At 44.4% G+C, this 25,175-nt stretch overlaps 1 protein-coding gene across 1 annotated transcript in view; it reads left to right on the top strand.

Annotated features, from left to right (window-relative positions):
- Window positions 1–1,624: 1,624 nt before the first annotated feature.
- The window catches only part of T265_00794 (hypothetical protein), a gene marked incomplete at both ends in the record, with an annotated part of 54,161 nt that continues 30,610 nt past the window's right edge, over window positions 1,625–25,175 (top strand). Inside the window, 12 exons of the mRNA XM_009164666.1 lie at window positions 1,625–1,798; window positions 1,892–2,003; window positions 2,049–2,186; window positions 2,217–2,262; window positions 7,668–7,815; window positions 8,009–8,130; window positions 9,291–9,416; window positions 15,306–15,479; window positions 20,611–20,812; window positions 21,333–21,446; window positions 21,551–21,632; window positions 24,598–24,702. Coding sequence (XP_009162930.1) covers window positions 1,682–1,798; window positions 1,892–2,003; window positions 2,049–2,186; window positions 2,217–2,262; window positions 7,668–7,815; window positions 8,009–8,130; window positions 9,291–9,416; window positions 15,306–15,479; window positions 20,611–20,812; window positions 21,333–21,446; window positions 21,551–21,632; window positions 24,598–24,702 — 1,486 coding nt within the window. The remainder of the gene's footprint in view (window positions 1,799–1,891; window positions 2,004–2,048; window positions 2,187–2,216; window positions 2,263–7,667; window positions 7,816–8,008; window positions 8,131–9,290; window positions 9,417–15,305; window positions 15,480–20,610; window positions 20,813–21,332; window positions 21,447–21,550; window positions 21,633–24,597; window positions 24,703–25,175) is intronic.

The following is a 25,175-nucleotide window of genomic DNA, read 5'->3' as shown; positions in this document are numbered from 1 at the left end:
AATCCAGCAGGGATGGCCTGCGCGGTATCTGGTGGGTGCGACGACATGAACTGTTTGATTTAATTTCACCTGGCAGTTGACATGCTGCTACATGGGGAAGGCGATGCGAGTTGCTTCTGTGTTGTATGTTGAATTTACTAATAACTAACCTCAGTCCCGATGAACTGAAATCAAACTTCGCCCACCTAGAACTAATTGTTCATAATGCATAAAACGAGGCTCACTAACACTTGTCGTGCAGTCTGCTTTCACGTGCATCTGTACACGATAAACCCGTACTCGATGCTGTTAGAAATAATGACCCCGGTTTTTTCCAAGTGCTTCGCAACAGACAAACTTTGATGGCGAGCATGATTCTCCACTGAATGACCCTCAAAGTCAAAAGTCAGCCATCAAACAACATTCACGAAGATACCAAGCATCTGTCGCGTTATGCCTCGTTCTTAACGTGAGGCTACCTCCACAAGTAAATGAAATACCTGTTGGAACGCACGTGATGATGCTACTGCACGTCTTGAATATTTGGGGCCTTATTCTTGTCGCGGAAAATCGAATTGTTCGGCGCGTTCGTCAACGGATGAAATAGCTCTGTAGTCAGAGCGCGAATTTACTGACCGGTAGGTCCGCGGTTCGGACCGGACCTCTGCCTCTCGACTTCCCCTGTCTGGCAACCTAGCAGCATCTCAGTCCTAGCGCTCACTTCGGGTGGCATGGCAGCCAGGCACCGAAAGGATGCTACCGCTGAATGATTTTTTCGTTTCTCCTTTGGGCAGTGGGAGTCATGCCTGGACCTGCTATTCAGTGCGGTCGATGATATTACACATTACCCGGAGTACCGAGAAGCGATGGCATTCAGTGAACACCTGAAGCTGATGCCGGATACGTGGCCAGCCGGATGCCTTCGGACAGTGGAGACCTTGATACTCAATATTTGATGAACCAAATTTCCTGGTATGATCAGGGCTGTCGAACAGACTTTATAGGATATAGCATGGGGTATTGATGCAACGTGGAGTCTCTTTCAGACAATTTTGATTGTGTCAACGATTTGTCCCAAAGTCATTCACGCCTTGCAACTTTTGAACAAACAGAAGGTCTCAGGGCCTGATGGGTGTCACTCGCTGATACTGCTCCACCTGGTGACCGTTTTGGCCCCAGTGCCTGCTGCTATTTCCACTCGATTAGGCGTTTTTCCGCATGGAATAAAGCCGTCACTTGGCCTTTCCACAGGACTGTTGACAAAATGGCCTAATCGTTGATCGACCAGTCAGTTTGAGCACGGTCACTGGGAAGGCAATGCGTCCAAGCTGTTGCCTTCAGTGCATGGCTTCCCCTCTCAATACCCCCGAGGAAAAGTTCACCGACATCCCGGTATTCACGCATCAATTAAATCAGCTACCGCCTCCTGTGCGTAGCTGTCCATTCCACATCATCTATCTATTCCACAATCATCGCTTGAGGAAACTATGGAATCTATAATCACTCTACGATAAGTAAGCGGTTTTTACGGGTGCAGATGATGGTAATTATGGTGATGACTTCATACAGTTCGCTTGCTGCAGCTGGCCACTAATTTCCTGTGTCCATTTCTTTATATTTGCAGACTTCAATACGGCAGTTCTAGGTCTTGACGTGCACTTCTGCAGGTGTTTTTCATCGAAAACGGAAAACCGCAACCAGCATGAAGCGAAATTTTTGTTTGGTTTGCGTTTTTGCTCTAGCGCTTTTGTCCATTTTTGTGCGCTTGAACACATACCAGCATGGCTTTGACAGTCGATCACATCCACCGCGTGTTGCAGTGTGTTGTGAAACACCCATTTCCGACGCATTTACTAATTTGTTTTGGTTCGTCCAGGCATGTTCCAACATATGTAACTATAACCAAGTTTAGCTTTCCGATATTCATATAAGTGTTTATGACGAGGCCTCTCGTATAGAAGATCTCGAAGCTTTTCTTCGTCGGAATGTCAAGGTGATACGACCCTATCTGCTCTTGATATCTGGTGAGGAACCGTAACCTTTCAAGAACATTACTAATCGTTTACCAGGCGACTTGGTAGACGCGAAATCTAAAGACAAACACTCATCTACGCAGCTGTCAACTGAGTGGGAGATCTATAGCACTATTCTTAGAGAAACCAACGTATTAAATTTCACCCGCCTGTTGGACATTCGCGGAAACCATGGTAGGCAACTTTGTGTTTTTATACTTTCAGATGCTTTCAACGTCCCTAGTGGGAATGCGCAAACTAACTATTTCCGGTAAGTGGTCTTTTGTAAGGGTTTCCTTGTTTGCCTGTTGTCAGAGTCGCTTGCTTACGACTTCCAAGGATTATTTTAACCATAAACAGCTAGTGGAATACCCTTGTCAACCATAACTGTCGAATTGGAATTTGGACAACTTAGAATGTTAGCAAGTCAACTTCAAAACAAATCGTTGAACTTAGACCTTGCCTTGTCAAGCAGCATCAGTGTCAACGCTGATGTTTCACTCTCATGCAGCCACAATGTTTAATTATATTTAAAATCTGATGAAAAACGATGATGGGGAGGGTCCTAGTGTTACCAAAAAATTCTGAGGTGCAGGTGCTCAACCGGACAACCTGGAAAGAAACTGACAGCAAAGATGCCACGAACACTGATTAGCCGCCATTCCTTGCAGTGTCTTTAGTCAGGTGCATGAATGTTGTAGAAACCTCATCCAGGAAGGCTGGCCACACTAAAAACGGCAAAACTGTTCGTAATCTCGTTCTCGCCCTCGTGCCAAGTCACACGTGCATCTCGAATCTTGTGTCACTCCGAAGGAGTTACGGAGCACAGCACTCGTGTCGGTAGACGGTGTTTCGGCGTGCGTAGCGCATGGCCGGTTCACCACAGCTGGTGGTACCGGGTGCTTTCCGCAACTGAAATGTCAACTGCGTAACCAAGTACCCGTTATCTAATTATCTCGTTACACACTCGTCGATGCCATTCAATACCAGCAACGCTTTTGAGGTATTTAGGGCTAAAAACCTGAAGGTCTGGGTCTGTCCGTAGAGACCGTCTCACAACCATGCAGCAGTGTAGCCCTTATTGTAACCTGGTGCACACAGTCCTTAAGACCCAGTGATATGCCTTTTTATGCCACAATTGATGCAAACTGGCAAGCGTGTTTAGGGCCTTTGAGATGCGTGCACTGATTTCATCAAGCACTTCCTTTGGAGCTGATACAACTACTGAGGCGTGCAAAACTTCCGGTGCTTCCTGAATTGCAATGGGAATTCTCAGAGGGTGCACGTTTTGAAGCATAACTTTACACTTTGTAGGTGCAAGGCGCTTGCTGAAAGATGATATGATGGTGTTCATTTTATTCAACAGAGTTTCGTCTTCACATATGAGGACGATGTTCTGTATGTACTCCAGACCGACAAGGTCCTCACATCCTCCAGCAACATCTTGAACACCTTCCAGCGTCCGTCTCATCAGTTTATCAATGACGATATTGAGCAACAACGGAGAGAGTGGACATCTTTGCTGGACATCACTTTTGTGGGAGTCTTTGGTCTATATACTCTTATACACCCCGAAGTATGTGAATATAAGAACCGGATTATTTTCATGAACTTCCGGGACATCAACACTGACACTATCCGTTCGAAAGAATCCAACACACCCTTGAAGTCAAGGAACATCGGGATTGTAGGTTGTCTATAAACACGGCGTCCTAACAATTGATGTAGGGTGAAAATGTGGTCGACGTAGCCTCCAACCCGTAGCAATCTGGCTTGATGCTCACAGGCCAAGGTTTAACCTCAAATGATTGTGACTTTCATGGTTATTTACCCCAAGCAGGAATTCTGTCAGGGCGCTCACCATCAGTTTAATCTTGAGTCAACTACTTCGGGATCGCTCAGAAATGGGTCTTCATTGTGGAATACCTCAAACTTCACCTCGAGAATTAGTCCAGATTGATGGCCCTTTGTTGATCCTATAAACGCCAAGTCTTTCCCGCAACCCTGGTAGTCAATCAAGCAATTCAGTTTACCAGCTATAAACCGTGTATCATAGGGACTTTGATTCCAGCTACTACAACTTCATTCACAGGAAAATGAGGAAGTGTGGGAGGTGATGGCATGTTTCATTAGTTAGGGAACAGGGCGGCTGTTCATTGAAGGCGATAGCTTTGATACACGATTGCCACTGACTGCGCGATTGGGGAACTTTTGCCAGTATCATTAACCAGTAGTAAGTTGAGCCCCGGAGTCCTCATCCAGGGAGGTGGCAGTTGTCGACCCAACTTCGTTTACTGGTTAGTGTTTTCATACTAGTGGCAGTTGTCGACCCGACTTCGTTTACTGGTTAGTGTTTTCATACTTTGTTGCCAGTTTATACACTATCCACCTCTTGATCGCTTTCACTCGCACAGGGCTGAACGAAAAGAGCCCTGCGAGACAGACAGTCTTGTGACGTGCGGAGTACATGTGTAACTTAGGAAGCGTGAGTAATTTATCTATCGCGGGAGACCTCCTTCCTAAAACCATCTGGCGTACCCTAGCATAAAGGCTACTACTCTAATCCTCAAGACATTATGCATCGCATTGCCATAGTGTAAACTCTTCTCTTGACAAACAACCTGATGTGACGTCGGTGCCATAGGTGTCGGAGGTTGGCAAAAGCTGCCCTGGCCTTCCCGAATCGGGGAGAAATCTTATCTCCAGCCAGTTCACTGGAACTTATTCAACTCTCCAGGTAAACAAATTTATCTACCACGTCGATCGGCTCACCTGCAAGCATGATCCCACCCACTCTTGTAGCTGTATTTTACACTTTGCAGGTGTGAAGCGCATAACAAACCGTGCGGTTATTTAAAACCGTTTGTATTTTAGAAGGATATGAACCAAGGAGAGCTATATCGTTCACATACTCAATGTGAGTAAACATCCCGGGAGCATTCCGACCCCCGAGGTTTCAGATGTATGCATAAGAATTTCACAAATCACGTGAATAACAGAGTTGAGGAAAGGTGAGAAAGGGCAGCTTTTTCTACACCACTGGACGTGGTGAACTCAAGCGGAAGCCTGCCGTATACTCGTATGCGCCCACAGGAGGTCGAATACAATGCCCTCATGTTGAATATAACTTTGAGAAGGACACCTTTAATCCCCAGACACCTCCAAAGTTTCTGACCATCGACAGAGTCAGAAGGAGCTTTTAGACAAAGAAAAACAATCAACATGGGACATTTACAGGAGTGGCGTTGTTCAGGACTTTGTCTCGAGGTAAAGATATGATCGATGCATCCTCGACTAGGGTGGAACCCAAGTTGATTCTCACGAATTTGTCTCGATAATCGATCAACCCACGCATAACGTTCTGTCACCTTCTTTGAAGACTGGGATGACTGTCGAGGAGCTCCATTCGACATCTTCCTTCTAAATCCTGTGCAGTATGGATGTCAAACTGCCTACCACGACCCCATTGTCTTCTTTGAAGAGTGCAGGGTACATCCGGGAAAGTTGCCTTGTCACGTTGGATTTCTGTTTTTGATGGCGCGCTAGTGTCGTTTCTCAGTTTAGACCCGCTTGATTCTTCCAGAAGTTGTGTTGAAGGAGACCGGCTGAACTGTTTTTTGAAGCGCTCAGCTCATCGCTCAAGACGATGATTGAGGGAGCGAATTACCGTTCCTTCTTTTTCGCATATTATTTTACTGACACCTGACTTCTCTTGACCGGTTGATCGTATCAGCTGAAATAGGGCGTGATCGTTACCTGCAGCGAAAGCCTTCGAAATCGAGAAAAGTTATCTGTCATTTTTCAAGTGCTGAATATCCGATCTTTGAGGGATCTGCGTCCGCCATCATAGTTGCTAGCTGCTGGTATGGCATCTCTGGCAGCAATAAGATCTGATGATTTCGACGGTACCGTATGTTCACTTCGCCGGGTCAGATGGTTTGGACAAGTAGTTCTGAAAGCTGAGAGCATAGCTTTTTTATAACTTGCTTCCATTCAACCTCCAATCAATCTCAATAGATGCTTGTTGTCCAATTTGACTTAAAGTATGGACATCGAAAGTTTCAGCATGGATTACATCTTTCGGGATTAGTAATTGATTATTTTGGTTAATTTTTCTGGGCAACGGTTTAGACACGGAACGATGGTTAGGGACTGACAGATGGGTTGGTCGTATTGCAGCGTTCAATGGGAATGTGGTGGGTAAACCGTTGACCGAAGAGCTGCAAGGGGAAATTATATTTCCTGGTTGTCCAATCCTAAGAAGGGGTTTAGTTGAGGTATCTCACCCTGAACCTTTGACTCAAAAGTCTTATCCACGAGTCAGTGGGTGGATGTAGTTTTTGTTCGGGGACCCCGCCCCTAGCCTCTGACTTGAAGGTCCAAACCGCGAGGCAGCGGACAGTAGGGCTTTCTTTGGGGACCCTTCCCGTAGCTGATTACAATAATCTGACCTGCTGGGCTGAATGTGATTTACTTAAACCGAGGGTGCAGGTGTAAGGAATTATTATCTCACTCCGAGTGCAGCTGCGTACAGGAGGTTCCCTTTGAGCAGCACCGGACTTTTCGGTCTTGAAATTATTTCTATAATGCACCGGCAGTCACGGTCAATCGTTGGGCGATCGGATTGCGCGGTTTTTAAATCTGTTCTTCGTCAGAGGAAAGCACAATCGTTGCTTCGATAAATATTGATCAGCTGTGAGAAACACCTTACTGCCTTCACACTCCTATCGCAGAGGACAGTACGACTTTCCGAAAAACCATGTAGCACGGTTACTCGTAGTACGAGGCCTCGCAGCTCATAGTCTGACTGTTCCCCTTTTCGCTTCCTGGTAGGATTGAACCCCTAGGAACAGTTCTAACCAGTATATCCCGCAGGATAACTGCAGCACACGAGCCCGTCCACCACGACAAGGAGGTAAATTTAGGTGGGGTAACACCGGTAACATTCACCCTTGCCGACATCAAGAACTGCATGATATTGATATGCTACTCTACAGTAATAATTAAGTGTTGACTTCACGATGGTATTTGCTTGTAGAACTATCAGTTGTACTTGGCACGTTTGTGTAAACAATCTGGCACGTTTTTGTTTACAGACATCTGTTTATCGCTTAGCATGCCATACCGGCCACATATTATCAGCAAAAGAAATGCTCATCAATACAATACAACTGACCAACTTTCTACACCACCAAAGTATTGTCAAAGTAAATGAGCTTATTGGTATTCCGGTTAGGTTTCGCATTTGTCGCAGTAATCGGGCTAAGCATACGCATGTGATGCCATCTAGCTATCACTGTCAAAAAAATAAGGGATCCAGGTCATATGCAGATCCCGAGCACTCCTAGTCTAATGTTCAGATTGCACACTCGCCTTCCAGCTGCAGTCCGACCATGGGGGTATCAGATGATTCAGATCTACTCCTCAGTTTCATCTACAGGATGAGGCGCACAATAGATATGGTGTTTGCAGTTGTTTTCCGAATGCAATTCATCTACCTGAAGTCTGCTTTATAACTAAGTGTACTTGTTTCAACAACCAGTTGCTTAAAGTCGCAACTGTTATCTGTCCTGTAGGTTAGTGGTTTTTATCGGTAAGTGTTCTCACCGCAGCATGTTGAACCATTGCTCATGTACGAGTCTCTAAGTCTGGCGTTGACTCCTCGTTTTTTGGCAGAACACATGGGGTGCAAGGTCACCGACTCTCGAACTCGTATTCATTCAACCTTGGACTACCCTTTGGAAAGTATTCATTCATTGCGCTCGATGCATGTCCTGATCCTGGACTGATGAGACCGCTGAATTTTTTCGGCCACATTGCCCCGGTATGTTTTTCGGCTTGCTTGTGCCCAATTTTGGATATTGGCAGTGTTATGTCCCTCAAATTTTGCTAGAAGTCTAAAAATTGAGAGTGTTGATGCGTATCGTGGTGTTTAAATTGGATGGAGCTTATGTTTGGAAATATAAATTCGATTTGTGTGCTTTTGAGCTGTTCCTGATTTGTTTGTATGTACTTAGGAGACGGAAGAAGACATCCGGGAATATGTCAAGACCACTCAATCCAGCAATCTGACTTTTTGGTTCGGCCATTATCCTACGTCGACCATCGTGTCTCCTTTTGCACTGCGTTCCATAATTGGGTAAGCATTGTCGTTTTTCCCCATGATGGTAGGTTCTTCGTTCATTGTCATGCATTATTTCTGGCACTAATGCCATGTATGGCGTTGGTCCTTTCGTCTTCGCGTGTCGGTCGAATGTAAAATAGTTTGTGACAGATTTTCGTGACTGTGTTAGCCTACGAGTTGTTTGATTTCTTTTCGAGCACTAGACTTGTGAAAACATGACTCTCTGTAGTTTTTACCCTCCAGTTTGTGACCTTTGGATCGTCGGTACTTTTATTGACGTGACACACTGCCCACAAAGATGCTCCGGTAGCCCACTACGGGTTTCGTCTTTCGTGGGTCTGATCAGGTAATCGTAGTCCGAGTTTTTATCGGCCTTATGTTTTATCTGAACACCCAATTGTATGCGATTGATGAAATGCACTCATTTGCGATTAACTTTTGTTGACGAGTGACTAGACTGAATCTCTCATTCGGGGCACCCTCCAACTGAATGTGCTGCACAAGTGCCACCTCATGTTTCAGATGACACGATATCCTTGATATCGCAATGTTTTTTTCAGATAACACTATTCTACTTGCTGCTGAAAACTCATAAACAAGAAATCTCCTTGAATCCCCCGCTAAAAGCAATTTTAATTGCAACTGAGTTTCTCTTCTGTGCACTTTTTCGCGGCCCCGTGTGAGTGGAAGCGACCGCGATTGACAGTCTATTATACGTTGACGAAGTACGAGAATACTAGCCATTAATCTAAGTATGGTCGACAACTTTTTCTTCCCTCGATGGGGACCCCGGGCATTGACTTATCAATGACTGGTGACACTGGCGAACCTGGACCAACTACTTAATCATTGGTGCCTTCGCATCAAAGATATCTCCGATGCGTAGCTGCCAGTTTCCTGAACTAACTGATCATGCTATGGCCATCAATGCTTGGTTATATCTCCTATGCCCTCCCATTTTCCGCCCACCAAAACTGTAGCAACTGGAATCAAAGCACCTTTGATTGGTGATTTGTAGCTGGAAAACTGACCCATTGACCGCGCTTTATACGCTTAGTCAATTAAATGAAATTCGTTTTAGCCATGCTTGATATTGATCAACACCGTCATTCTTTTTCAAATGTAATTTTTCTACTGATTACGGTAAGCATGTTTGGTTTTCTCTAATCCATCAGCTCTTCTGCATATGCGTACTTCTGTGGTCACCTGCACACCCTCCTGGGATGGGTCCCGAAGATGTACGGCTTACAACCACAAGGATTCCTGGAATTGGAGCTCGGTGATTGGCGGGATAATCGCTAGTAAGTAACCATCTTTGATCCTTGCATCGTGCAGAGATTCGACACGGATTGTAGTGGCACTAGGTCATTTTGTGACTGAGTTGCCTGAGGTTATGGGTAATTTCCTCACAGCGACGTATCGGATTCCAAAACACGCGGCTCCAGTGAATTTATAACCGTAAAGCGGAAGCCGAAGTGGTATGTTTAGTGTGTGGTCGTAACACTTCCACGCAGTCCAGAACGAGGATGGAGGATGGACCTTCCCTTGATGCTCAGCACAGAAAAGTATTCTGCGTTCTTAAAAGTTGTTTCCTTATTAGTATTAGGGAAAACATAATGTTTAAGCTGGGGTATAACTGGGGAGTTGTGAATCGTCAGCCTGGGGATTGGAGATAATTGTTTTATTTCAGAGCCACTAATTCTAAAAGCATTACTCCTTTAATAGTAGAGACGATTTCTGTGGCATGAAATTCCCCCTGAGGAAACTGTCAACCAGGAATCACATTCAAGTTCTGCCAGTGGCTGTTTCAGCCCATCCTTACCGACGAAAAAACGAACCAGACTCGATCAGAATTTACTTGGAACTCCTTCACTCCATCAAAGCAAGATTTTGTCAACCACACTGATCGACAAGGGCCGTTAATTGACACTGAACACTGATCTAGTGTGATAATCTGAAGAGGACTGATGATGACAGTTTGGTTCCCCGTCTGTCTTATAACCTGACCAATTTGGTGACCTGCTCAATTGGCCTGATGAAGCTTTTGTGTCAAAGGCGAAACGTTGCCCAAATAAAAGACTACCGATCGTTTACCAAGCTCTTCTGAAACGAATTCCGATGAGGTTCACCACTGATCAAATATTTACTGTTAACACCTGTTACCGCCAACACTGTTGCTAAAACTATCCGTGATCGTGAGTGAGCTTGGTCGATAGCCAATACGTAACTGTGCCTTTGGTAGCATGTCGGAGCATGGGGCTGAAGGAGAATATGAAAACCTGTCCGATCCTTCCTCTTAAAGTATGTTTTGAGTTTTTTTGAGTTTTTATTCGAGCTTGGTTAGTTATCAGAAATACAAGTTCTCCACATAGATTATGACTATGCAGACTATATTCTGACTATACACCATTAGTCAGGTGATTTTATGAGTGTACAACTAGTTGAGCGCAAAACTCTAGGATTGAAATGCCTCAGCTGTGTAAACTGGTCGGCTGACACACGGTCTTATGGGGAACGTCCTACATGATAGGGACGGAGGCATTCATGTTACTTTTTGAGATTCAGTCACATATCGGACGCAGCACCTCATCAAAATTCAAGCTCATGACTTGTTAGTTATCAGATTTTCCGCGAGGATTGACTACTAGTCAGATGGCATTGTGCGTATGCGCCAATAGCCGTGTGATTTAAATAATGATCTCGTCTGCCTGTGCCGAAAAGTCAGATGACTGTCCGAATCGGTCAGCAGTCAGTTAAACACAGAAGTTTGACGATTGAGTTTAGACGATTTGGAGTTCACGTCATTCGCTGATTCCCATTCTATGAACGATTATCCATAATTAAGGATCTGAAAAAAGTTGACATGAAGTGAAGATATGGCCGGGGAACGTTCGAAACTTTTAGCTGCGTCAGATTCGGCATTCAGAGAGCTGGATATTGTGTCGCCGATGCGTACCGCTTTTGATCTTACTTTCATGAAGGTATCAACCTGTGTGAGCTCATGGCTAGTCCCGGTCAAAAGACTTAGACCCGTCCAACAGGACCGCGCCAGTTTCACCGAGCGCGTTCAAATGAGGAAACCACAAGTTTTAGCATGTCTCCGGTGAACTACGCACTGGCGACAGCTGAGGAGTTCACGGCGTTCGGTGTTTAACAGCAACTACCTGGTTGCGGTATGCTCCGTTTCCTTTGATTCAGTTGATTCATCTCTCTTAGGAATCGGAAGATCGTGGGGCTCTTTCTATGTAGAAGAAATCCCGAAATTGCAGAGGAACAACGGAATGTTCGGGAACGATAGGTACTATGTCGGGTGCATACTATTCACATAAAATTAAAGATACGCCTTCTGGCCTTGGAGGTTTGAGTATACTAAGAGAGCCTGATCCATTTTCCCAACCGTAAGTCTTCGTGAGCAAGCAGCAGGAGTTGGCTGAAGTAAATGAGAGTGATTAATAAAGGAGTTTGCTAGAAACAGTTCATGCGGTTTCCACTCAGGTGAGACCCAGCGTCAGTGTGAGGGTTGGACGTGACAAAAGTGTGAGACTGCAAAACGGGCAGGTTTTCTTTCGGTTTTCGGTTTTTTACGTTAGGCTTGGCTCTACCCACAAGCATTACCAGCTTTCTGTGCGACAAGGAAGTGGGAACGGGAAGATGAGGAAGGGCAGTAGGGCCAATTATCTAACAAGCGTCTCTTCGCCCCTTGGGGGACATGTCTAATTAACTCATCCATGGGGCGAAATGGCTCAACTGGTTAGAACACGAATTTACTGACCGGAAGGTCCGTGGTTCGAACCCGACCTCTGCCTCTCGACTTCCCCTGTCTAGGCTTGTGCAACCTGGCATTATCTCAGCCCTCGTGCTTCCTTCGGGTGGCATGGCGGAAGGGTGTTATAGCTGGACGATTTTTTAACTCATCCATAAAACAACACTACGGGCTTTGAAACATTGAGAGATAAAAAATACGGTCGGATTATCTGGAAGTGTTGACGCTTCGTTCGAAACCACAGCACTACAAGTACAAACAGAAATCTTTTCATGCCTGTCGTCCGTGTTTTTTTTTCACGATGAATTCCATCTGCGTTCGATGGGAACCGAAAGCTTTGGAATTGATTATAAATTAACAAGCTCAAAAGACGGAAGATCCCATTGCCTAAAATAAAAATGAAGCATTGTCACGTAGGAATGATAAATGCAAAGATAATCCTGCACTAAGTTAGCAGAACATGTGAAGCCATTAAACCATTCAAAAGCAGTCAGCTCTGTTCATTACCTTCGCTCGTTTGCACTCGGCTCACCCCGACACCTTACGTCAAGGATCGGGACTATCCTGTTTCCTAACACTCCGGAGGGTCAAGAAAACCGAATTCCCTTTGGAGAAAACAACTTTGGTTTCCGGATCGTTCTCGCTGAAGGGCGATCACCCAGCATTATTTTCTGTGTGCGCCCTCAATCACTTATTCTATGCGCCATATTCATTAATTCGCCATTCTCTGCATCTTTCCTACGTCTCCATCTGGTGCCTAGAGCTTGGATATGGTCAGTGGTAAACATTTACCTGCATCAGACAAAGAAACATTTCCCCAGCTATCTCGCTCGGTTTCCAAGTCTCTGTCATGGTCAACGAAGCACTTGTCCACAAGCCAGGATTTTTCGTGCATTAGCATATCAGCAAACCAACGAAAATAAACGGAGACTAGGTGGTGAATCTATGTCGCAAGCGGCATCTACGCTGAACCTTTTAAGCAGTCTGTGCACTGCTTATGCCAACAACTGCAGACACACATGACAGTCCCTCCTTATGATGACCATCTCCCAACACACTCCTGTGGCTCTGCACTGCACAGCCTCCAAACAGCGGCCACCTCTTCAATACAACTGTATTCGCTTGGCTTTTTGCAGATTACGGTGAAGAACTAGTACTCTACTCGTACGGATCCCTACAGTCTCGATCTTTCAGCATGGCGTTAGTAGTAGCTTACGCAGCATTAGGATACAGTTCCCCACCAGGGGAACACACTTGAAATAAGTCAGAATCATTTTCTTGGCGGTGCTTTCTCCTGACGATGAGGCTAGGGCTCCAATGATGTAATGGCACACACTACTGATAAAACATTTGAGCAGTGCCTGGCCAGGTGTCAAAGCGCCGTCCGCGCATTTGACGAAAGGTTGGTACTGAAAATATGAAAAACGCTGTGGAGCGCTCGTTCTATTGTTCACTATTCACAGGACATTTTGGAAAGTACAAGAGGACACTTGAGAGTGTCCACTTCACCAAGGGAAAAACGCTCTTCAGTGTGGAGTTGCTTACTGACTAACACGAACTAATCAGTCACAAACTGTTAGACACGAAAGTAAAATATTCTTTGCCTAGAGCATTTGGAAAGTGAACAATTTCAAGTGTCCTTTTGAACATTGATGAATTGAATATCAAACAATAATGAACAAGCACTACAAAACGGTTACACTGATTGTGTACTCTCGCCATTCAGTTATGCACGATGAAATGGTCTTCAGATTCTAGTGTTTGCCATGTGTGAACTGTTTTGGGTAACATTCATAAGTTCCTTTCCGTCTATGGTACTGGAATTTTAAATGAAAGGAACCATTTCATTGATCGGTGCTGAACAGAGAACAATATCCGAAGAGGTCTCAATGTCGCAGTAGCTTGTATAGCTATTCGGTTACAAAATATCAAATCGGTAGTTTGATAGAGGCGCTTCTGAGGAAAATTTGCCGTGCGCAATACACGGTCCGAGTAAATGAACCCAAACCAGTGCAACATGCTGGCGTTTTACACGTTTTTGATTATTACTGCCCAAAGACTGTCTTCAGTTGCATCGTCCTCTAAATGTTGCCTTGCTACCTGTCCTGGCAATGAAAAACCTACGGCCTGTGGTAAATCCGGGACCGACAAGAACTCAATATCGTCATTGTATCGAGATTAGCCACCTAAGGACTGAATATCAACGTCAGAGTCGAACAATTTCCCTACCGGTATACGTTGATACATGTTTTATGGTGTTGTACATGTGTATGAATCTGGTATTCGAGTAGTGGGAGGATATGGTGTGAAAGTAATTGACTTTCAAAATAATTGTCAAGCTCGGCAAATGCCACCTCATCAATTCTAAACACTGCTCTATTTATTGATGGTTTTCCGCATCCTTACCCTAACGCAAGTTATATGACGTAAACCTCACTTCTTAAGCATGAACTAGTGTATATAGTGCACTGAATTCCAGTCTTACTGGGTCAACCACATTGCTTGTAGAACATCTACGCGGCACAACAAATCCTCATGAACCTTGTTTTCTGTGTGATTGATTACAGAGTAGAACAAAGCTTGCCTTTTAGACGGAGTCTAACCGTTTGGTCCACTCTTCAGCGTACCCACAGCTATAGTACACTCTTTGAATTGATTCCATTTTTGGGGACCCATATCTGTCAGTTGAGACAAACAGCGAAGCGGACATCTATAACTTGCTGTTGCACCGGGTGAATGTTATGTTATATGTTTTTAGGAAATTGTTGCAGTCATATTATTTTTGTGAATATAAGGACCACAGGCATGTTCGTTGATACCATGTATGTATTCTCATTTTTCGTCCATCGTAAGTACTCCCCTTGAATTCACACTTTAATGATATTCCAACTGGATTTGTAGAGCAATGTGTTGGATGCTTATGGATGCTTGTTGCACAAAGTATATCGTAGCGTCGCCACTGACGCTGAATACTGTACTGAGGTGGGGGTCAAGGAGTGCACTCTGTATGTGCGACCACTTAGTTTCAACTACCTTCAGTGGTCAGGCTTAGCAATACCAAATCCAACGCCCATAGAAGCCCGGTTCGGTTCTTTTTGTGTAGTGATGTGTTGTATTGATACCGTCAGTCAGAACACTGCACCGATTCTTTTGAAAACTTGCGGGTATACACCCATCGTTAAATTAGCAAGCACTTGTTAGGACTAATGCAGTGCTCCAAGCACGGTAATAGTCTTTAGGGCACGTGTCGCAAAAAGTGGGTATGTATATATGGAACTGTGGCAAGTTGATGTGGGATTTCTAAAGAACTAAAACAATAGATTACTCGCCTATTTCATTCACAATTGAATCAGAACTGTCGTAGTAACTATCTTACCTGGATAAGTCCCAATGGTATTCAACACTATCATCTCACCGGCCTGTTTAGCTATCGGATCGTTGCTGTAGACCACGACCTGGTCTCGTTCATCGACGTACGATTCTCCCCCAGTATATCCAGTGCGGAGTGGCCAGTCATCTTGGTGACTAATCCAAAACACGCTAACTTTCTGCTCCCTCACAAGGAACCTTTCTACCGAATTGAACAATCAGACCATATTCGGTAAGCTCATGCTTGTTGGTATTCACATCGACCTCTTGTTAAAGAACTGATGGTAGTTGAGAATTGACCTCTCTATGCCTCTTGGATTTGCAATAACAGACGCAGAATTTACGTGATGGTCCTGTTTTACACCGGTAAATGGCCCTCTTTCAATCACATCCAGTGAGTCCCTTTTAGAGCCCACTCTTCCTGCAAGAGGACTAGTTCTCGAGAAATACACTCATTTGCAAAACAATTTGGTTTTCGCGAGAGACTCAACTGAATCTCTCATTTATGATATTCTGCGGATATTCAGTTGAGTCTCTCCTGAAAACCAAATTGATTTGCAAATGAGCGTGTTTCTCGAAAACAGTCCAATTTGGGTTCAAGCAGAACATAAGGTTGACGGAAACTCGGGGACTGCGCCTACCTGATGAGCCCCAAAAAGGGCGAAATCGATCGTGGACTGTCGAAGAGTTTTCAGCAACCTTGTGAGTAGTTTTCTTTTTGAAAGAGGACTGGTTCTGTTCGTCCGGATTTCTTCATTTGTGCATCTCTTCAAAGAGCACTCGACCAAATATCAGCTTATGTAAATTGTTTATTGTGGATTGTACTCATCTCCTTAGGTGCAAGCTAATTCAAGTGGACCCGGAAATGAGTCTTTAACATTCTTCGTATTTTCTTGAGATCTAACCTGGCGAGATGAATACAGTTGAAAAACTTACCATTTTGATGTTAACCTACTATATCATTTTACTAGTCAGATGTAGTCTTTGACCGTAAAAGCACAACCGGATACCGGAATGTTTCCTTGACGCATTGCAGTCCCCTGCACCGGCTTAATGAGATGTTTGCTGTATCCTGAGGTTTGAAGCAAAATTTTGGGTGTCTGTAGAAAAGCCTCCACTTCGTCTTCAGTGAGTTCTCCATATGTTCAGATCTCTGAAATTATCTGATGCTGCTGTCACTACGAACAAGTAATTTCTTCTCACCTGGCACTTGCGAAATGTAGGTATATCGGGTGCTCGGTTGTTGGTCTGTTCGCTGAGCTTTTCAGCTGAATTATAAACGTTTCACCACCAATCGAGGTGACATCATCAGTGCGGGGTTGAGTTGAGCTTTTCACCTAGCTAACCTCTGACAAGATTCATTTAGACAAGATAATGTGTCACAAATTTAAGATGAGAACAACGTAACTTATTATCAACGTAATAGATATTGGGTGAATGTGCACTGCTCCGTTCAGTATTCCATCCGCCAAGTTCAATCTGTATCGAAACTCTGACATGTTCCAACATACAACCATGCACGTATCCATTCACGATCCTGGCTCCAACCAAGAGGACCCACTGATATGATGAAGTTATATATCGGCAGTGCTTGTAACCCCAGCTGTTCAACTTGGCATTCGACCGCTAAACCCGCGTCAATGACAAGAACAGTCCTTGGTAGGTTTACTTCCCAAAGAAGTAGAAGTTGTTTTCTTTCGTTTTAAGGGTTTGTTTTATTGAAGCAGGGAAAATGTCTTCATCCCACCATTGTCTTCCTGGAGGCTTCCTGATGGGGAGAAGTTACTCAGGATATCTGCTTGTTTGGTCATCATCACCTTGAGTGCGACACATTCTTTCCACTCTAGTTAAGTGCCTGAGCTCGAGATTGGTCAGCAGTTAAGCCGACTGGGAAATCTATGATTCGAACGCGACCCTAGCTTTCCGATCGCTTGTGTCTGGGATTGGGTAAGTTGCCAGTATCTCAGCCCCCACGCTTCCTTCGATGTGGACGGCAGCTATGCACCAAAAGTATGCCACGACTGAATGATTATCACTTGTTTTTAGGGATACATATGATGTACACATAGGGATATATATGGATGATATATATACATATGTCGTACAACCGTCGCATACTTTCTTGTACAAGAGTGGATGATGTTGGAATTCCTAGCCTATAGTACATTACTGTGGTTCCCTCGGGTTGTGCTTCGAATCTGGGAAACTTGTCGGTTGTCTGGAATCATCCATCGTTTTTTCGTAAATTATGACCAACAGATATTGCGCAAATGTGCGCGAATGCTAGATATTCGCGCACGGAGTTATTCACAGACGCAGTTAATTTGATAGATGGGTGATTATTGAGGACAAAAAGCATTAGTATACTATCACAACTGATTTATCCACAAAAAATCGTTTGGAAGACTCGTAATTCGAGTGGTTTATTGCATATAGCTCTCTTACTGGTAAAAGTGCAAGTCGTAGCAGTGCAATGTGGTGTCAGATTGATGAAAATTCAACGAATCGCTTACATCTGGTAAGGCAACAATAATGGTGTCTAAATTTCATATTTTGCTTAGCATTCCATTGTCATACACTTGGATAAGCATTAAGAAACTAGCCTATGGTAAGCGGGATTCCTCTTCGTTGTCTTCTAAAGTTGGGATCACCGATTCATGAGTTTTCCATGGATAAATTCTTTTACTTTCTGGCGCTAAATGATCCTCAAATTTAAATTCGAATGCTTGTTATCCTAGTGTGGGATGACATCCTGTAAAGTAATGCACCCTGTGAGAGGTCTACCTCAAGGAATCGACCGGATGTTGTCTCCTGTCACAGCCAGTCTCATGTACGAAGGGAGAACCGAAAAGGGAAAGTATTTCACATTAGAAAGTGCATTACTGCATTGTGTGGCACATTTCTTTTTGTGTTTCGCAGTTTATACTACACACAGTACATGAGACCATGTTTCCACCTAAGTGGTCGCATTGGTGTGCATTCGCCAGGATTATTTTATTTGGTGCGGATTCATTTACTCCTTCAGGCTGATCCGGTTTTTACCAAGTGAAGGTATTTCGGTGCATCCAGAGAGAACCAAGCTTGATGTAAATTAGTCACAGAGAATGTCGATCTTACGTTCTTGTAACCAGGCCTGGTAACACGGAGTCGTTGCCCCCTACGCAGACAGCTGCTCGTTCTTCCACACATTTCCCTAGGAGGTTAAGTATCTGTTTAATACATCTGTAAAACCAGAGGCTCAACCTACCAACTACGGCTTTATTCACCACTGGTATATATACAAGTTCACGCAGTACCTCGTGTTCTCTGTTCGGTATGTGAAGGTCAGTCCAGTTGATTGCTTCCAAACAACAAGTTATTCAGATGCTTTCAGAGCTTGTGTATCATACATGCATCGATTGGAACATGTTTTTTTTAAACAGCGCGGATTTAAGCTTGCTTTTTACTCGACGTCTGAACCATCCAAAGGTGGCGCTTATCAGGAATATTACAACGGAGTCTATGATAGTGAAAACCTAACAACAAGACTTGAGCAATGCTTTCGCGCCCAGGCTATGACTAAGCACAGCAGCTGTCAGTTGAAAGGGTGCTGCTACTCTATTCCCCATATTGATGCCGGTGGTGACCAGAACAGTTAAAGTGATGGATCAACCTCTATCAGGCATAACAGCATTGCGTGTTTCGCATAGTTGTATCTATCTACGACCATAATCCGTAGATCAGTCCATAATATGTCCACCATGTACATAAACATTTATGGTCGTTCTCAGTTTATCCTTCTGTATGTTTGACACTTTTCCGACGAAGGTGGGTGATCGAAACGTCAGTTAAAGAGCATCATTAACTCACCTTTTTCAAGACTTCCACTGCGATACGGTCATCTTCAAAGTCTGAAAGGCCCATCGGCACTGGTCATATACGGCAAACGGCAGTCTTATCAGCAGTGTACCGCCCATTTTTTTCATTTCGCATTAGTCGGAGCGGTTATTTCTCCCTCCAACCCTTAAAAGTCATTCATACAAATTCGAGAGAGTTCACTGGATCAGGTGCGAAACCGACAGGTCCGTGTTTCGAACCCAACTCTGGCTTTTTGATGGACTTTTCCTGAAAGTGGCAGTACCCCAGTTCTCGTGCTTCCTTCAAGTACCGTGCTAGCTAAGCGCTGAAAAGGTGCCACAGCTGGACGATTGCTTTTTAATTTTTCTGTTGTGTATGTTCTCTAATGTCTCAGCCTTCATTTGACTCACACTGAAATGTTGTTCAAGAAATTTTGTGCCATTCTCGTTCACATTCGTCGCACCGTTGAGTTCGTTCATTCGGCGATAGGAACTGCGTTCGACTACCTTTCCTATAGTAATGGTTATGGGTTATGCGGCCAACAAGTTGTTGGTAGCCGATGGTAATGTTGCAATAACTCGAAAAAAATCTAATTCTTCGACCTACTGAAAAGCAAAGCATTGGAAACAATACATTGCATCCATATCAGTTAGGCTCAAAGGAAGACAGTGGGCTATTTTAATTGCAGTTGCAACGAAAGATCAAAGATTAAAACTGCTCTAGCATCGGACTCCTCCCACTAAGCACGGATGCAAACCAGCTCTCAACCAAGTCCAACGGTCCTCATTAGTTTGCAAGTTGTTCGATCTAGCAGAACAGTCAGTTGTTCTGGAATCCACTTTCGCATCAAATTCTCCCGGTTTCTTAATGGTCAAGGTCAGTTATCTATAATAATAGCATTAGGTTACCTAACAACCTTCTGTACGTGATATACCCTATATTGATGTGCCTTACACCCAAGAGTGGTTATCTCTGGGAAAGCGGTTACTTAGCCCCTCCATTTGGTAGACTGCTCCGGCAGAATTAAAAGCTGGACCGCAGCTTCACGAGGAGTGCTGTTTTAGTCACCAGCAACGTGGTCCTTCAGTGAGATCCATAGCAGAATGTCATTTGGAATGACTAATTTCTGCATATATACTTAGCTGGTTCTGGGTATGTTGTACCTTGTTTGACATCCCTTAAGGTGGAGAAGTTCATCCGGTCCTATGACGAGCGCTCTTGGGAAGGAACATTAAATATCCCGATGACGAGCCTGCTTAACTCTGAACGAGTTTACAAACCTAGGTCCACAACTCATAAGATTCAAATCTTTTTTAATTGTTTGGTTGTTGGTCTGTTCGCCGAGCTTGGCAGTTGGGTTGCAAACGTTTCATCAATACTCGAGGTGATGATGATGATGATGATGAAACGTTTGCAATCCAACTGCCAAGCTCGGCGAACAGACCAACAACCAAACAGCGCACCCGAGCTACCTACATTCCACAGCATTGCTTTTTAATTGTCTTCCCCTTTCCCCTGTTTCTCAGGATCCTAGTCTGGTCACCGTATTCGGTCGAATACGTGTCTGTTAGCATCGATGGTGTCAAAATTGGAAATGCAACACGTGCACGGATTCCTCCTAATGCGACAGTTCCCGATCTAAGTCCTCCTATTCCATTGTTCGTTTTGCCTTGGAATCCAGCAATTTGGTTAACGGGCTCGGCTCACACGATTCAAGTAGTAGCACAGGTCAGTTTACATTAGTGTATGACACTGCGCTATTATCCAATCCATGTAGCTCGTGCAACGACACTCTGTCTTTGAGAAAGGTACCATTCTGCTTGGGGGGGGGGCGAGATAGCCCAAGTTGTTAGAGCGCGAATTTACTGACCGGAAGGTCCGTGGTTCGAATCCGATCTCCGCTTGTCTAGGCTTGGGTAACCTGGCAGTATCCCAGCCCTCGTGCTTCCTTCGGGTGGCATGGCAGCTAGGCATCGGAAGGGTGCTACGGCTGAACGGATTCTGCGTCGTTACTTGCAATTTATGATTGAGGTTATTGGTTTACTCTGTTTGTTACGCACTTTAAAGAGTTACGTTTTTAACGTAAAAAAGCAGCCGGAGTCGTATTGTCCGGTGATGCATCACCATCAGACTTTGCTTTCAGCTTACTGTGATACTGTACTCTCAGTCGGTACTGACTACGCTGCTCTGAAATTCTTTCTCTTCTTTCATCCCTTATCGTTCTTCCTTTTTTCTTTGTGTTCTTCAGGATGTGAACGGAAATCGTCGCGAAATCACTCAACCATTTTTAGTGAGTGGAACACCACCTTGGAATTTCCCTTTCATTCCAAGTTTGTTTGTTACCAGCGATCATACGTTCAACGTGAGTTGCTTCCGTCAACCCATCTTTGTCGTGGTCTGAAGTGAGTAAATTGACACTATATGTCTACTTATATTCACGCTAAATTTTCCCTCGCCTTCCTACAGATCCGAACTCTCTTCTATGTCCTGTGGTCGTATTTATTTGGCCTTATCGTGATTCCAAGACTATTCTCGCAATATCTGCATCGTACGTTTCCCGTTGACTGTTCTTTTCTGTGTCAGGTTTATACCACCAAATCATTCCAAGACTGTTCGACGATAGCTGCGACAAACAGTATTGGATTACAGGAACTGACCCTTTGATACCGGATCTTACTCTGCGTGGGTTTTGTACCTTAGACCCAGAAGATTTCACGTATAGCCGCACGCCACCTGGTGTCATCTCGGCTTATCTAGGAACGCTACCCACACGTTTGCCGATTCTACGCCCTCTAACCTATTCACAAAAGGATATCTGCTGATTTCCACCGCCTATCTATTTCTGAGACGATCCAGTACCCAGTCTCAGCCTTGGCCGATAGGTTGCCAATAGCTGTTGCTGGATTTCGACCTCACACTAGAGCACATAATTTGTCATATTCGCACGATATCTTCTGGATGATGACTGTAACATTTGAGTAGGCTTTTAAAGGTCAATTTATTTCAAACAAACGAAGAGCATTCTTCCACAAAACACTTGGGCCAGTTTTCAATAACACTGCCAAATGGTTGAAGTCTGGCAGTTATATTTAATGGTCGGTCAGTCATTTTAGGTTTATCAACCATACACCATGTACCAGTTTCGGTCACCGGAAAATGCGAGAGGAAAGGAGATAGCCAAACATTGGAAAAGATGGTATAATCATGTAGTTTTGGAAACTAGGAAGCTACGTATTGAAGACGATAGCCCCCCTAAACGAGCGCCACTGACTGACGAAGCCATATCTGCCAGGGTCATTAGCCATTAATGAGTTGAGTCCCGGGGTCCCCATTCAGGGAGGCAGTAGTTGTCGACCTGACTCCGTTTACTGGTTAGTGTTTTCATTCTCCGTTGCCAGGTCCTACACTGTCCACCTCTCGGCTCTTCCGCCCAGCACAGGACTGGACGGAAAGAGCTCTTCGAGGTTAATAGTCCTTTGGCATTCTGAGTACTTGTCTCAGCCGGCATTACCTATGAAGCGTGTGTAACTCATTCATGGTGGGAGAGTTCATTGATCCTAAAATTACCTGGTGTACCTCAGTGTTGCTAATCTGACCTTCCCACCAGACCCGACAAATGCTTCGGAGATACCGATGGTCAAGCACCAACAGCTTCCGTGCGCCCCCCCGCGCGTAAACCTGTTTCTGATCCATAAAGTAGTATGGATCGCACTGCCGTAGCGCAAATTCTCCTTGACAGATAAACCAACGTCACCCTGGCGCCACAGATTTCGGAGGATGGCAAAAGCTGCCATCGGCTTGGCCGCTTCGTGTGTATATTCCCGTCTCCATCCAGTCCACCGGAACTTACACAACTGCCCTGGTAAAATAATTCACTTACCACACCGATTGGCTGTTCTGCAGGCATGAGATTTTGGTTTGATCCCGCAAGCAACCTTATGAGTGTGTTACGTTTAGACAAGGTTTCGTTTATAATTATGCATGACTCTAGAATGACGCAGCCTGTGCAAAGGGTTGTCTTTTCGCACTCTGTGTATCCGGCTGCTTAGGTTAGGGTTTCAGAAACTCGGCTATAGTCCAAGTTTTTGTTCCAGCCAGCCGTGTGCTGAGTGAAAGCACGTCGATGTCGATTACGTTCAGAGTGCCTATATGAGTCTGCGAGCGTTTATCTTATATGGTAATAGCAGTATTGTCTCCAAGGCTGGAGAACTCAGCATCAGTCAGATTAACTTCCGGAACATTGTTCAGTAGGACTCAGCCAAAGCTGTAATTACCATCCTGGTTTCTGACAGTCACCACTGCTTTTTATATTCATCCTTTTCATGTTCTCAAGTTCATTGCAAGATATGTGTTTGCTGACTCGAATCCAGTTTGCTTGTTTGTCTTATGTGCGTCAAACTCATGGTTCCAGCGAGATGGCCCAAGTAGGTAGAGAGCGAATTTACTGACCGGAAGGTCCGTGGTTCGAATTCAACCTCCGCCTCTCGACTTTCCCTGTCCAGGCTTGAGCAAACTGGCAGTATCCCAGCCCCCGTGCAACCTTCGGGTGGCATGGCAGTTAGGCACCGGAAGGGCGTTACAGCTGAACGATTTTTTTTTCATGGTTGCGGTTGTGCTGATGGAACGAAACTTTCACGGATGCGACAAGCGCATCATTTCTGGTTTCTTTCACCTCACAGACTCCAGTCGTAGACAGATTTGGTTATGCTTGTTAGCACATAATGTTTATGGTTTATCCATTGATAGTTATTTTTCTTTTTTCGTGAGTAGGCTGATCACCTTGTATTGCATATCAAATACGTTGGTGGTATATCAATGTTGCATACTCGTATGTGTAGTCCATCTGATGTAAAGACGCTCGCTATGCGAACATCTTGCAAAAGAAACGGTTCAGTGTCTTGTTACTTCGTCAAGATAGTGTTGGTCACGTGTACTGCTAGAATCCGCGGTTGTTTCTTTGCTTCGATACGCTGTGTACTCTCTCTGTGGAAGACAACTTAGATCAGAGTCAAAGCGATTCTGGTGGTATTCTTAAGTTATCCTCAAAAATACATCAATTTCGAACTTGATAATTCTCTTCAGTGGACTACTTTTGTCCACTCCCTTTAAAAATATTCTACAAGGTAGAACGCCCGTACATGCAACCTTCGTTTCCTGCTCTCATTAGAGTTTCGCGTCGGAGGCTTGACCTGTTCTAGTAAACTACACTGGTTGACATGTTCGCGTACCCAAGCTTCGTCTATCCCTATTGCGTCGCAATTTCGTTCATCCTATCGGCTCCTATTTCAGTGTGGTTACATCAGATTCTTACAAATCGGCACCAACCCAAAGACGTTCAAATCTACACATTCAACAGTGTACGTTCATGTTCTGTGGAAAATCGGAGCGGGTTCCACATTGTTCATGAATTCACCTAGACATGCCACTTTTTGATCGTTTTCAGTTTGAACAGTTAATGCATCCCCTCTCTGGCTATGCTTCGTATAGCTTGATACTTTTCTGATGTTTTGTAGGTCACGCTTGGAGCAGGAACCGGTTAGTTGCCGGACTCTTACGGCTGGCGTCCACTGATACGTTTGCCTACCCTTTATTGATTTATTTGGTCTACGTTGCAGCTGGTGAGTACAGTGTGAATGAGTTGTCTTGGTTGTTTTTCGTGTGTTTACAAAGTCATGTGCGAATTACCTTCTCGCATATGAACAGGAGACTTTTATATTAGTCAGCTTTGCAAATGTGAGAGACAGGTAAAAATGACTACTTTTTATTGTTTCACAGCAATCAGCTTCAAATTTAGAAGCTCCCTTGAGATTTGGTACTATTAGATTTCCTGACAGCCACCAGATGAGATACAGAGTTCGAGGTCCTGTTTGGATAGTTCTTACATTTATAGCGAGTTATCAGTCGTCTGGAATCCTCTACTCGCCATACAGGCACAATCGAGCAGGACAATGAAGAAACCACTGTTTGGAGCCTTCTTCCTGGTAACCAAATAACGGAAATAGAATAGCACTTTGAAAACATATGTACTTGTGCAACCTCTGAAATTGCGAGGGAACTAAAAGACATCTGAAACCCAGGTCGCAGCATAAAA

The sequence above is a fragment of the Opisthorchis viverrini genome (assembly GCF_000715545.1).
Source record: "Opisthorchis viverrini unplaced genomic scaffold opera_v5_8, whole genome shotgun sequence".
In the NCBI taxonomy this organism is placed as follows: domain Eukaryota; kingdom Metazoa; phylum Platyhelminthes; class Trematoda; order Opisthorchiida; family Opisthorchiidae; genus Opisthorchis; species Opisthorchis viverrini.
Note: the sequence above shows the minus strand (reverse complement) of the source record. Positions and strands in the feature narration are given on the sequence as shown.